The 12,765-nt window shown below is 58.0% G+C and overlaps 1 protein-coding gene across 4 annotated transcripts in view; it reads right to left on the reverse strand.

Annotated features, from left to right (window-relative positions):
• Positions 1–282, reverse strand: part of Cep72 (centrosomal protein 72) — a 29,739-nt gene extending 29,457 nt beyond the window's left edge. For 3 of the 4 annotated variants that reach the window (XM_046430330.2, XM_046430328.2, XM_046430327.2), the window contains exon 1: positions 141–269. In XM_046430330.2, the coding sequence (XP_046286286.1) occupies positions 141–219 (79 nt within the window). In that variant the 5' untranslated portion in view covers positions 220–269. Of the gene's footprint in view, positions 1–140 lie in introns of all 4 variants that reach the window. The other variant, XM_046430329.2, reaches the window with a different exon arrangement.
• Between the last annotated feature and the right edge of the window lie 12,483 nt (positions 283–12,765).

Below are 12,765 nucleotides of genomic sequence, written 5' to 3' on the forward strand. Positions count from 1 at the left end.
CCTGACCCACCACCCCCGCCCCCGCCCGCTCCGTCCTGCCTGGGCAGCGACCTTTGGGCAGTCAAGGCATTGGCGCCGCGGGGGAACCGTCGGGCCGCCTCCGGGGAGCCCCGGCGCCCGCCCGCCTGCCCGCGGCGCACCCAGATCGCGGTGAGGCCCCAGGCCGCTGCGCTCCCGGACCTTCTCCTCAGACAGCACCAGCCTCGGACCCGGCGCCATGGTTTCAAACTCCACCGCGCGCGCCGCGCCTGCGCAGCGGGACAGGACCAGCAGGCGGGGCCGAAACCGAGGGGCGGGGCCGAAACCGAGGGGCGGGACCTGGGCGGGGCCAGCAGCGCGGGGCGGGGCCTGGTGCGGAGGGGCGGGACCCGGGCGGGGCGCGCTCGCGCTGGGGCGGGGCAGACTAGCCTGTGGGGGCGGGGAGGGCGGGGCCAGACCGTGGGCGGGGGCTGGAGTCAACAGAGGCGGGGTCAGGGTAGGGGTGGTCCCGGCCGGGCACCGCAGCCGGTGACCTGCGACCCCGGGGACCCCCACGTCCACCGAGAGGGGGGCGGCCCGAGCGTGTCACCCCAGCAGGTCCTCCTTTTGTCGTCCTTCTGTTCTGGATAGACTGGGAATCCTCTGTTCCAACGTGGAGCGCCTTTGCTGCCTGTCGTGAGGCAGAGGTTTGTCCCTTTGCACCCTTCCAGAAAACGCGAAAGAGCTGGGCTGTTTAGCAGGAAGACCCCATTCTGATCAGGACGCCCAGGTATCCCAGCGGCTCTCCCGATCGAGAGCATGTGTGGGGGGCCCTGGGATGACCCTCTCCTGGTGTCTGGAGGTACAGATTCAACTGGCCTATTGGTGACAGCCGGGTGGTAGAGCAAAGAGCAGGATAAACACGCAGTGGTAGGTACGGGTGTGTGCAGGAGGTGTGTGCAGGGTGTTCGCACAGAGATGTGTGCAGAGTGGGGCCAGGAATGTGTGCACAATGGGCCTGCAGAGTGGACAGAGTGGAGGCAGGTGGTTACAGGGGTGTGTGCAGAGGTGGTGTACAGGGAGTGTGCACAGTGGGTGCAGAGGTGTACACGAGGACATTTAAGCAGAAGTGTTTAAGGAGGTGTTTACAGGGTGGCTGCACAGAATATCTGGGTGAGAACAGAGCTTCCAACCAGATATGGCCCATCCAGCATGAGAGGCCCCAGTGCGACAGCATGTCTTCCTGTGGACCTGGGCACTCATAGAACTCCTGGCTGTGCCTGAACCCCAGCAGGGATGGCCACAGAGCAGAACTGCACCATGTTCCCTGTCTCTGACAAGGCCAGAAGGTCCAGGGAATTCAGGGTAGCTGGGTTCTGAGTCCCTTCGTTGCCCTGGTGTCACTGAGTAGACTGTTGTGCAGTCGGAGACCTGGATGCAGTGAGCAGAGACTCTAGCTTCTCAGAAGCAAGTAAGGCAAGCAAGGGGCCACTCCACTGGTACCCAGGAGGAGTAGCACCCCAGGGCCTGAGCCAGACTCTAGACATGCTCATTCCTCTCGCTCAGGCCCCACAAAGTCAGAGCCCCAGGGGGACCTCAGGGGATGTCTGGGGTGGCACTGTGGGAGCCAGCTTTTCTACTCTACAGAAACTTTGGAAATAATGTTTTCTGACAAGTGATCCTTGCAGGACGGAGATCTGCTCTGTGTCCTCCAGAGGTCACATGTTCACCTACACCCTCAGTGGTTTGCACACTCTGTGCATGGTTTTCAACAGGCTGTGCTGAACATCATCATACAGATACCTGCTCCTGACTTTCTTAATATCTTTCATTAAACACCATCTGCAAAAAAAATCCTGAACCAAACCTAAGTTTATATAAGCCATCTTCTAGTTCTAGACAGTGCCCCTGCCTCTACTTCCCCACTGCAAAGGTCTGGCTGGAGAGCATCCTGAAGTTCTGTTTGGTGTGCTGTCGAGTGAGTGGCAGCAGCACTGCAGCCTGGAGTCAGGCCCTGAGAGCACAGAGCAAGGGCTGATGGGTGCAGTGGAGGCGGCAGGCGGTACTCAGGTGGGGCCACTTCCAGGGACTGCCCCTTGCCCCTTGGCTTATTTGCGTCTCCCCTAGGTCTCCTTGGCAGGAAGAATGCTGTCCGCAGGCCAGAGGCTCCCTCACCTCCAGCTACCAGGGGGCAGGAAGTGCTGCATGTTCTGGAGGAGGGCCCAGTTCTCATTCAGTGCGTCCCAGGCCATTGACATGGACAGACATGCTGTGCCCTCCCAGGTGTGGGGCTGTATGACTGACAGGGCCACAGGCCACCTCACTGTCCAGCACATCTCACTCGTGGCCCACTGTGTAGCCTCAGGCCTTCGCGGTCCCTTGTTCCATTTCCGACTTACTCACCACTGTCTTGTCACTTGAGCCAGCATCACCCTTCACACAGCGCTTTGGGGGCTAAGAAAGGGTTGACAGTGGTGGGTTTGGGTTTTTCTGGGTTTTGTTTTTTTGTTTTTTGGGGAGGTGGGTGCTGGGAATTGCACTCAGGGGCACTTAACCACTGAGCCACATCTCCAGCCCTATTTTGTATTTTTTTTAAATATTTATTTTTTAGGTATAGATGTACACAACACAATGCTTTTATTTTTTCTTTTTTTATATGGTGCTGAGGACCGAACCCGGGTCCTGCCCGTGCTAGGCGAGCACTCTACCGCTGAGCCATAATCCCAGCCCCTATTTTGTGTTTTATTTAGAGGCAGGGTGTCCAAGAGTTGCTGAGCGCTTTGCTTTTTTCTGAGGCTGGCTTTCAATCCTTCTGCTTCAGCCTCCCAGCTATTGGGATTACAGGTATACACCCACCACAGGTTTTTAAAGAGGCAGAATGAGAGCGAAGGCAGAGGCTGAAGGTGGTCAGATAAGAGGAGGAACAGGCAGAACTCACGCTGGTCCAGGGTCAGAGCACAGGCAGTCTCCCAGTGCACCATGTCAAGCAGGGAGCAGGAGCTATGCTATAGCCCAGGGACAGAGTCAGAATTCCTGGCAAGTGGACTGCAGACTGGTTCACTGGACGGTCTGACAAGACCACAGGTTGGTGTGTGCCGCTTACCGCTTCTTGGGTGCCCTTCATCTTATGGTCTTGGTGCGGGGGTGGCTCCAGCCCTGTCTGCTGGGTCTGAAGAGCTCACGGGCCTGGAGTCTTGTGCAGCCCTGTGCGTCTGATCTGATTTGACAAGTTCCTAGGTGTGCTAGGCTTCCTTTCCTCACGGTGACCAAGAACCTGACAAGAACAACTTAGAGGAGGAAAAACTTATCTTGGCTCAGCTTCAGAGGATTCAGTCCAGGGTCAGCTGGCTCCAGGGCAGCATGGCAGAGGGCATGGAGGAGAAGAGCTTCTTAGCTCCTGGCAGCCAGGAAACAGAATGAAAGAGGAAGGGCCCAGGAGAAGGTGACCCTTGCAGGGCATGACCCAGGGACCTACGTCCTCCAACTGGGTTCACCTCCCAGGAGTCCCCCCAGCCACCCTGGATTAACCCCGTGATGAGGTCAGAGCCTCCTGCTCCCAAGCCCCCACCTTGAACCTGCTGCTCTGGGGCTACGCTTTCATGCCTGAGCTCTTGGGGACTTTGCAGATTCGTCTTCTCTGGCTGGGCTCCATGGCTGCAGTCACTCTCCTGTACGTTCTGTGGGTCCAACATGTGGCAGATGCCAGTGTGCTCACAGTCACCAAGTCACTCGGCCTCCGCGCTTGCTCTGGGTGGAGTGCTCAGGCAAACTGCTGCCGTGTGAGGTGGAGTGACTCGGGCTGGGCACAGCTGTCTCCAGACAGGCCCTCTGCCCGGTGGCCTCGCCACAGCACCTGTGGAAGAACCTTCTGGATGTTTCTGGCATCCCAGGGGCTCCATTCTCAGGGCTGATTCTTCGTCCATGTCTCTGAGTCACCCTGAATACGTCACTGGGGCTCAGAGGGATGCAGGGGGAGAGGGGCTGCTCCTTGGTGGCCACAGCTGTCACAGCTCCTGCCTGAGCTGCGGGTGTCAGGAAGGCAGGGCAGGCCCAGCCCTGCATGCTGCTCCTCCTCTCTGCACCCTGAAGCCCTGCGGTCGGAAGGTCTCTGGACCGAGCCCACCCAACCTGGTGTTTGTTGGAGGTGAGACAGAACCACAGCCACTGCTGAGCCCAGGCCACAGGCTTTCAGGAGCTGACGGAGGCCTTGCCCTTTCTAGCAGGGCTCTACTACTGACCACGCCAAGATGGGTGCTGGACATGAGTGGGAGGGGCCTCCTGAGTGCTGCTTTTTCCAGCTGGTGCCTCACTAAGCTTTCTAGAACCTTCTTCCATGGAGGCTCCCATGTGCCCAGCCTGGATCCCCCAGCCTGTGAGCCCCAAGCTGCAGGTGTCATCAGACTCAGTGGATCCCCCTCTTGGTTGGGATTGAATCAGAACAGAACCCAGGGACAGCTGTCACAGAGAGAAATTTATTTTGTGTCCAAAGTAGGGATTACTACAGCCTCCCCTCCCATCCCCGCGCTGAGGACAGGCACAGTCAGGCCCTCCTCTAGCAGCACTGAGAGTGCCAGGTCTCTCTGGGGTGAACAGCCATAGGTCAGCAGGACCTGGCCCAAGAGAAGGCTGGGAGGCCAAGGCGGCCCACTCCCATCCCTTACCTGACACTCAGATAAAGTTGTTTTTCAGATAAATCTCCTTAAAACTGCTCCCCCTCCCCAGGAATACTGCCCCACAAGTCACCCTGAGGAGTGTTCACCATAAGAGAAAGGCCAGTGCTGCTTCACAGGACAGGAGCTGAAGTTTCATCCTGTGGAATGGGAAGAAGGCCGATCCCCCCCCACACACTGCCTCCACCACCTGCTCATGCACCAGCATCTGACCTGGCCTTGCAGACCATGGAGAGGTGCAGGCACCAGGGGCCCAGCCTCAGATGGAGCCAGCATCCTCTGTGGAGTTCAGGCCCTTCTGAGGGCAGAGCTCTGTCCAGTGCAGCCTGCTTCTCCTCTCCAAAGCACCAGAGAGCCTAGGGCTCAGGGTCACCCTGTACCAGGCAGGGAGTGGCCAGGCTTTGAGGCCTCCTTCACCCAACCTGGTCCTGCAACACCACCTAGCTCACCTCCACCCAAGAGCCTCTGGTCAGCAGACCCCACCAGCTCTCCATACCCAGTACCTCCACCTGAGCTGCACTCCCTGGCCTGGGGATGCCAGCATCTGCCCTGCTCTGCCGGAACACGGTTCCCTGTGGGAGCCATCCTGGGCCAGTGCTCCATGGGCATGATGGGAGCAGCCAGGGCCTCTGGTTTTGTCCACTAGAAGTGGGCGTTGTGCAGGGAGGACACTGGGAGCACTGAGATGAAGGTCTCTTGTAGAGTGTGTGGCTGAGGAGGAACTTTGGTCAGAGGGCAGCTCAGCCAGGCCTCAAGCTCACGTGCTGAGGGCTGCGCAAGGTAGACCTGACCTGGGCCAGGAGGAGGAGCTGACACCATCCTTCTGTTTAGTAGGATGCAGGCAGATGCCTCTTCAGAAGGGTAGTTCTGCCAGAGGATCCCATGTCTCTGGTTGTGAGGCACAAACATCAAGACCCCCCTTTCCATACCCTCCAGCTTCTAAAACCTTTTTTGATAGGTCTGAGACAGGAGACCCTATATTGACTCTCAGAACTTTCCCATGTTCAGATTCCCAGGGCCCCAGTGGTGGAGGCAGATAGGGGACAGCCTTCATCAACCAGCTCAGAAGAGTGTTCGTGGAGGGTGGAGGGCGGCTGTCCCAGTTCAGCTCCAGGGGTGGCTGGTAAGGGCAGTTTGGGTTGCAAGGGCTGCTGCCCTGCAGAGCTCTGGTCATGCACCAACTGCATTGGAGCCCGGAGCCTGCCGTGAGGAGGGACACATGGCTTCAGAGTCCTGGTCCCCTTTGCCTCTCAAGAGCTGCCACCAGCCCAGCGCGCCCCCAGGTAGGGGGGCCAGACCCCGTGCTCCTGCCTTCTGGTTCAGCAGTGTCTCCTCCTGCTCCACCCCAGAGCCTCCAGGCTGACCCAGAGTCGGGCAGCAGTCCTACCAAGGGGCACTAAACCTGCACACCCTGTGGGGTCCAGAGCCTGTGCCTGGGGACGCTCCAAGAGGCAGCAGGCCTGCAGACACTTGAGTGTGTCTTTCCCAGGCTGTGGGTATCATCTCAGTCAGGAGCCAGGGGGCCCCCACCCTCTGGAGCCCATTTTATGGGGTGAAGGGAGACTCCCAGAAACCCACGATCTGCCTGATTCTGACCGCCCCCTCCCACTGCCAGCGCTGCGCCCCTTGGCTGGCCTGCATGTTTCCTTCCCCCCTGGGGCTGTCTTGCCCCCAGAGAGACACTCTGCTCTTTTCTGTACTTATCTAGCCTCCCATGACCATTTTCAGAGCTCAGTTCCTGCAGATGACTTTTTCTCAGACACAGGAAGCAGTATCATTTCAAAAAACAATTAGCCACTCGTTTCTGCTCCTTAAACAAATGTTTTCCCTTGAGCCCAATTGATTTTTCAGGTCCACGGAACAATGGGCGGCCTCACCTACCTGCAGCTCCGAGCCTCTTTCTTCCTCAGGACCTTTGAAGTCCTGAGGCCGCACCTGGCCCAGGGTGGAGCCAGGTGCACACCCCGAGCCCTCACCAACACCAAGGCATGTTTGGAAACCAGCTTTTCATCTGCCGACCCTCTTCTCGGAATCTCAAGGCAGGATGTGCACTGGGATGTGGGCCAGGAGCAAAGTGCCAGGGGGACAGGCAGCACCAGGGGGAGGGGGTCCCCCGCGGCTCGCTCCTCCATCCAGACCCCTCCTGCCCGCTCCTCCCACTCCCCAGCTGTCTCTGCCCTGTCCAGTGTCCTGATGCAGCCTTGACCTTCAGCCCGCGGCTGGCCTTGCTCCAGCTGCTATCTCTCCAGCTTCCTGTGTCCACGCAAGGCCAGGGCACGAGGCCAGTGCTCTGGAGCTTGTTCATGGCTTGCCCACTTGGGGAACACCCACTGGGTGCCCCGTGCTCCAGATCCTGCGCTCAGTGCAGGACCCAGCAGCTGAGGCCTTGAGGAAGGGCAGATGACACACCAGGAGCCCTGGCCTGGCACGTGCTGCTGCTGCCGTTGTCAGTCTTGCAGCACAGACGGAGGCTGGCAGCACTCCAGCAGAGAAAGAGCTGGTGGGCCAGGGGGAGCCCGGCACTGACCAGGATGCCCAACAGGGTTTCGTTCTCTCCCTCTCGGCCTTTCATCTCTTCTTGATCTGCTGGTGTCCATCAGATCCATTTCCTTACCTCATCTTTCCCTGGTCTCTGTCTGCCTTCGCACAGACCTGCCCAATGCCAGACCAAATGGTGGCTATTGTACATAATTCACTCGATTTAGTTTTAAGGTTTTTTAAATATTTTCTTAGTTATCAGTGGACCTTGATTGTATTTATTTTTATGTGGTGCTGAGAATCGAACCCAGTGCCTCACACATGCCAGGCAAGTGCTCTACCACTGAGCCACAACCCCAGCCCCTTTCGGGTTGTGTTTAAAGAAATCTTACCACTATTTAATATGGCAAGGGCTAGTTTAATGCCACTGAATAGAAGAGCCACAGGGACTGGGGGGCCAAGGCAGAGCGGACATGTCCCTGAGATTCGTAAGCAGGTGTTTCCGTACTCAGCAGCTCACGATGGGTTCTTTGCACACGCAGGCTGAGTTATTGTGGTGTGGGTGCTAACTGGACTCAGATGAGTCGCTCTTCATATGCTTGAAGCAGGGCTGCTGTGCACGGTGGGCAAATTCTCCTACAAGACCAGTTTTCCAGGGCAAGTGTCCAGGCAGGGTTGGCTGGACGGCGTGGCCAGGTCCTCTGCCTCTGTGCCGGGCACTGTGCCCTTTGGGACCCACCTGCAGTGTGGCAGTCACTGGGCTCCTGCCAGCCCTCCCTCTGTGCTCTGGCTTTGCTCTCTTTTGCACTCTGACCCCTGAGCTGGGTGACATCAGTGTTAGCTTCAGTGCCTACTCCTCCAGCCGCTTCTCGTGCTCCTCTGAGAGTGCGTGGCTCAAGCCCCGTGCCCTGGCCCACCTCCTGTGTTTCGGGGCACCTGGGTCTCACTTCTGTGGAGGGATGGCAACAGCGCTGCGTTCTGAGCGGTCTGCACGTGTCCTGTGCTGTGTCCTCCAAGAGCTCGTGATCTAGCACTTCCCCCGCACTCTTCACCCAGGTGTGACCAGAGTCCTCCCCTCTGCACTGCTCTGACCCCACACCTGACAACAAGGCCGGGAGGAAAGGGTCATCTGGCCCCCAGTATCAGAGGCCCAGTCCATGGCAGCCCATGGCTCTGGGCTCGAGGTGGGGCCGCATGATGATGGTGCATGGGTGTGTCGCAGGAAAGCAGGTCAGCTCATGACAGATGGGAGGCAGAGAGAGGGTCAGGCCCAGGGGCAAGACTACAAACCCTACAGACGCCCCCAGAGACCCGCCTCCTCCAGCCACGCCCCACTTGCCTGCAGTTACTCCAGTTAGTTCAACAAATTATTAATGCATCAATGGATTAATCCACCGATTAGGCTATAGCTCTCAGAATCTGATTATTTCACCTCTGATCATTTCTCACTGAACACAGGAGCTTTGGGGAGACACTGCATATCCAAACCATAACACCATAATTTTAAATATAAATTAAGATTTTATCACAATGCATTAAAGCAAAGCAACATTCTTCATGAGGAAAATGCTCTTTGGGGTACCAGGGGCGCATCTGACCACTGCTGGCAACTTCTCTGACTGCTTTGATACCAAGCCCAAGAGTCTCCATCCATTCACCGGCCCATTCCAGAGGCACTTATCTTCCCAAGGACATTTTCAGGTTCTTACAGGCAAGGGACTGAGTGTTTTTTTTGGGCTGGGATGAAATAGAAATTGGAGCTGGAGACAGATCCTAGGGACAGCTCTGTCACTACCTAATTGTGTCCCTCAGGGCCCCTCTGTAAGCCAGCTCCTGTGGCAAGACAGGAGACCCAATACCCAGTTGCACCTAATCCCTGGCTCTTCCCAGGAGCCCGTGGACGCCTGAAACTGGACAGCACTCAACCAAATACGAGTTTCCTCCTACCTATGCGCACCGGGGACAAGGTTTATTCTGCAATTAGGCACGGTGAGGGGTCAACAGCAATGAGTCATCACAGGACACTTGTGACAGTGTGACATAGAGAACGCCCTGTGACTGGGACTCACCCATCCACCCATCCACCACCCACCCATCCACCATCCACCCATCCATCCACCCACCCATCCACCATCCACCCATCCATCCACCCACCCATCCATCCACCCACCCATCCACCATCCACCCATCCACCATCCACCATCCACCCATCCACCATCCACCCATCCATCATCCACCCATCCTTCCATCCACCCATCCACCATCCACCCACCCATCCACCATCCACCATCCATCCATCCACCCATCACCATCCACCCATCCATCCACCCACCTATCCACCATCCACCCATCCACCATCCACCCATCCACTATCCACCCATCCATCCACCCACCCATCCACCATCCACCCATCCACCATCCACCATCCACCCATCCACCATCCACCCATCCACCATCCACCCATCCTTCCATCCACCCATCCACCATCCACCCATCCATCATCCACCCATCCATCCATCCACCCATCCACCCATCCACCATCCACCATCCATCCATCCACCCATCCACCATCCACCCATCCACCCATCCACCATCCACCATCCACCATCCACCCATCCACCATCCACCATCCACCCATCCACCCATCCACCATCCACCATCCACCATCCATCCATCCACCCATCACCATCCACCCATCCATCCACCCACCCATCCACCATCCACCATCCATCCACCCACCCATCCACCATCCACCCATCCATCCATCCACCCATCCACCACCCACCATCCACCATCCATCCATCCACCATCCACCCATCCACCATCCACCATCCACCATCCACCATCCATCCATCCCACCCATCCACCCATCCACCATCCACCCATCCACCATCCATCATGGTTGCCAGGCTCTGTACAAGTGCTGATGTCATAAGCCTCTGGCTTCCACAGTGACCTCACTAACATGCAGATCTGGCCATCTCCTGTGAAACCCTCCCAGCCTCTGTTCAGCTGCAGGGACAGTCCCAGCTCACCATCTGCAAGGTGTCGTCTTACTTGCTCCAGTGGAGCCCCTGATCTGGCCCTCCAGGGCATACTAGGAAATTGCTTGGGACGCAGGGACACATTCCTCTTTGCCCTTGCTCACCACTCCCAGTGTGTCATGTGTCCGGCACCTGTTCCCCTCACCTGGAGCCAGCACTTTGATTTGCCCTTGGGACTGCTCCTCTCATTCTCAGTCTGTGCACTTCAGAGGGTGCCAGGGGTGGAAATGTGCAGTGAGAGCTCCAAGCCTGTGAATTCCTGGGAAAGAGGCAGACTTTATGACTGCTGTGGTCGGACAGCATTGCCACCTCCTGGAGGGGGAGACCCGCTACTAAAGTGGCAGCAGGAAATTAGGCTAATGTTTGGGCAGGGAGCTCTGTGAGTCTGTCACTTAACACCTGGATCCAGCCACGCCTGAGTGAGTTGGTCTGCTCCAGAGTTCAAGCAGGAGCCGTACTGGGTCCCCTAGAGGTTTAACCAACCCAAATAGGTTGGCTGCCCTCAGAGAATCAGGCAGCAATGACATTTGCAGGCAATTCTAGATTCCCAAGACAAGATCAGAGAAATCCCAACTGGTGGGGGCCTCCTGGGGGAAAGCCTGACCAGGCAATGTCTGCTGACCCTGTATCATGCAGAGGTGCTCAAGGAGCATGGGAGGTGCACACACAGAGCACCCCCTGGCTGAAGCGTGCGGGTGGCAGACAGCTAGAGGAAAGGACGGCAGGGTGGGCTGTGGCAGGGCTCTGGAGCCCAGCTGCAGGCTCCCTGTGGCAAGAGAGGACCAGCCAAGCGCTGCCCTCCCGGGCGTCTTCCCCGCCTCTGCCCATGGGGAGTGGGTGTGTCTCTAGGACTGCCGTTGGACTGGCCAGGTGGTCAAGCAGGATATTGCTCCTGAGTGCATCCTACCCACAATGTCTTAGAAAAGGCCATGCAGAGCCCTGTGCACCTTCAGAGGGCAGCACCTTGGGTGGACAGAGAAGGTGACCCTGTGCTGGGGTCTTGCCATGGGGCAGCACAGGGGCTCCACGGAGCCTGAGCAGAGGGAAAATCTCCTCTAAGGAGCCCAGTGGAGGGGGCCCCTCCCTTCACCAACAGACGGGGCATTTGACGCCTCCAACTGGACAGTGCGGCCGAGGAGCCAGACGCATCTGTGTGTCCCCTGGTGCACCTCGTGGGCCTCCCCACGCCAGGCCTCTTCACACAACTTGGCTCTACACTCAGCGTCTGCTGGGTGGCCGAGAAGGACAAGGAGGAAACACGTGGATGGCACCCTCCTCCTCTTGCCCGGGTAGGAGACGAGCAGGGTGAGGGACGCAGGCAGCCCTGGCCTGGAGCACAGGTGTGACACCTGGTTATCCTTTCCTCCCAGGCCAGGACTCAGTCCTGCATATAGGGCTCGCAGAGGTCTTCCAAGGCTTTGACAACAAAACCGCAGTAAATCCAGTCTGCGGCTGGACTCCACCTCTGAGAACCACCGTGGCCCGTGGGGAGGAAACCTGCCGTTATTAACTCAAAGAAATGTTGGTGCCGACGGCAGCTGCAGTCTGAATGGCACTCCCATGGACCCAATTCCCCACGTCTCTCTTACCACCCAAGGCTTCCCAGGGACCTGCACAGGGCAGACAGGCCCTGCAGCCAGAGCCAAGGTCCAAGGTCACCTGAGTGCCAGGGGCACGTTGCTCACCCTCGCTCCCTGAGGCCAGCAGGGACTAGGAGCCTGGCCCAGGTTAGCAGATGCTCCATCAAGGTCCAGGGGTCAAAGGCCTTAAGACCAAGAGCAAAGAGGGGGTGCAGAGGCATCCAAAGCAGTGTCCCCGCACGAGGGGCCATGGGACTTAGGACAAGGCAGCTTGTCAGAAGAGAAGTCCCACGCAACCCGAGTTCTGGGGAAGGATGCCACACCCCCTTGCTCCTGTGCTCAGGCGGCTGCCCCAAGGTCCTGCTGTCCCCCTGTTGCTCTTGCCGGCCCCACGCCCTCTCATGTCGCAGAGAGCCAGAGCCACATGGGACCAGCTGCACTCCTGGCACACCCTCTGCCTCAGGCTGCCCACATGTAAGAGGCCCCTCCTGGCCTTGGTGAGCTCTGGCCCTGCCCTGTCCTGTCTGCTGGGAGCCCCTCAGCTGGCCTTCCCAGACCACACCAGGACCCTGCTCCTCAGGGAGGTGTACAGGCCAGGGTCAGCCAGTCTTTCCCGACTCAAGATTCAGAGCTTGCTGCTAATACTTGAAGGCTCCTTAAGTCTTTGAGGAACAAGGTGATGGTAGAAAAACACAGATGTGTGTGGAAGACACTCAAACGTGAGAAGTAAGGGCACAAGCTGTGGGTCAGGTCGGGTCACAGACAGCCCTCTGTGTGATTCTGGCCTGGACACATAGCCCTTCTGGGCCTGGGTTTCCTAATGTGAGGATGATGAGAATAGCAGGGCTGGGGTCCCCAGCTGAGCCAAGAGGAGGGGGACATTGTCCACCGCTGTTAGTGATTGTCACCAAAGGGCTGAGGTGGCAAGCCGAGGTCCCCTCAGCCCAGGTCGCCCTCTGCCCCACATTAGTCTCATAGCTGCTGGGTGCGTGCAGGCCACACTGGATCTACAGTAGAATTGGGGTTAAGGGCCTT

This window comes from Marmota monax, unplaced genomic scaffold (assembly GCF_021218885.2).
Source record: "Marmota monax isolate L192 unplaced genomic scaffold, Marmota_monax_Labrador192_F-V1.1 WCK01_AAM20220418_F8-fsc00082, whole genome shotgun sequence".
In the NCBI taxonomy this organism is placed as follows: domain Eukaryota; kingdom Metazoa; phylum Chordata; class Mammalia; order Rodentia; family Sciuridae; genus Marmota; species Marmota monax.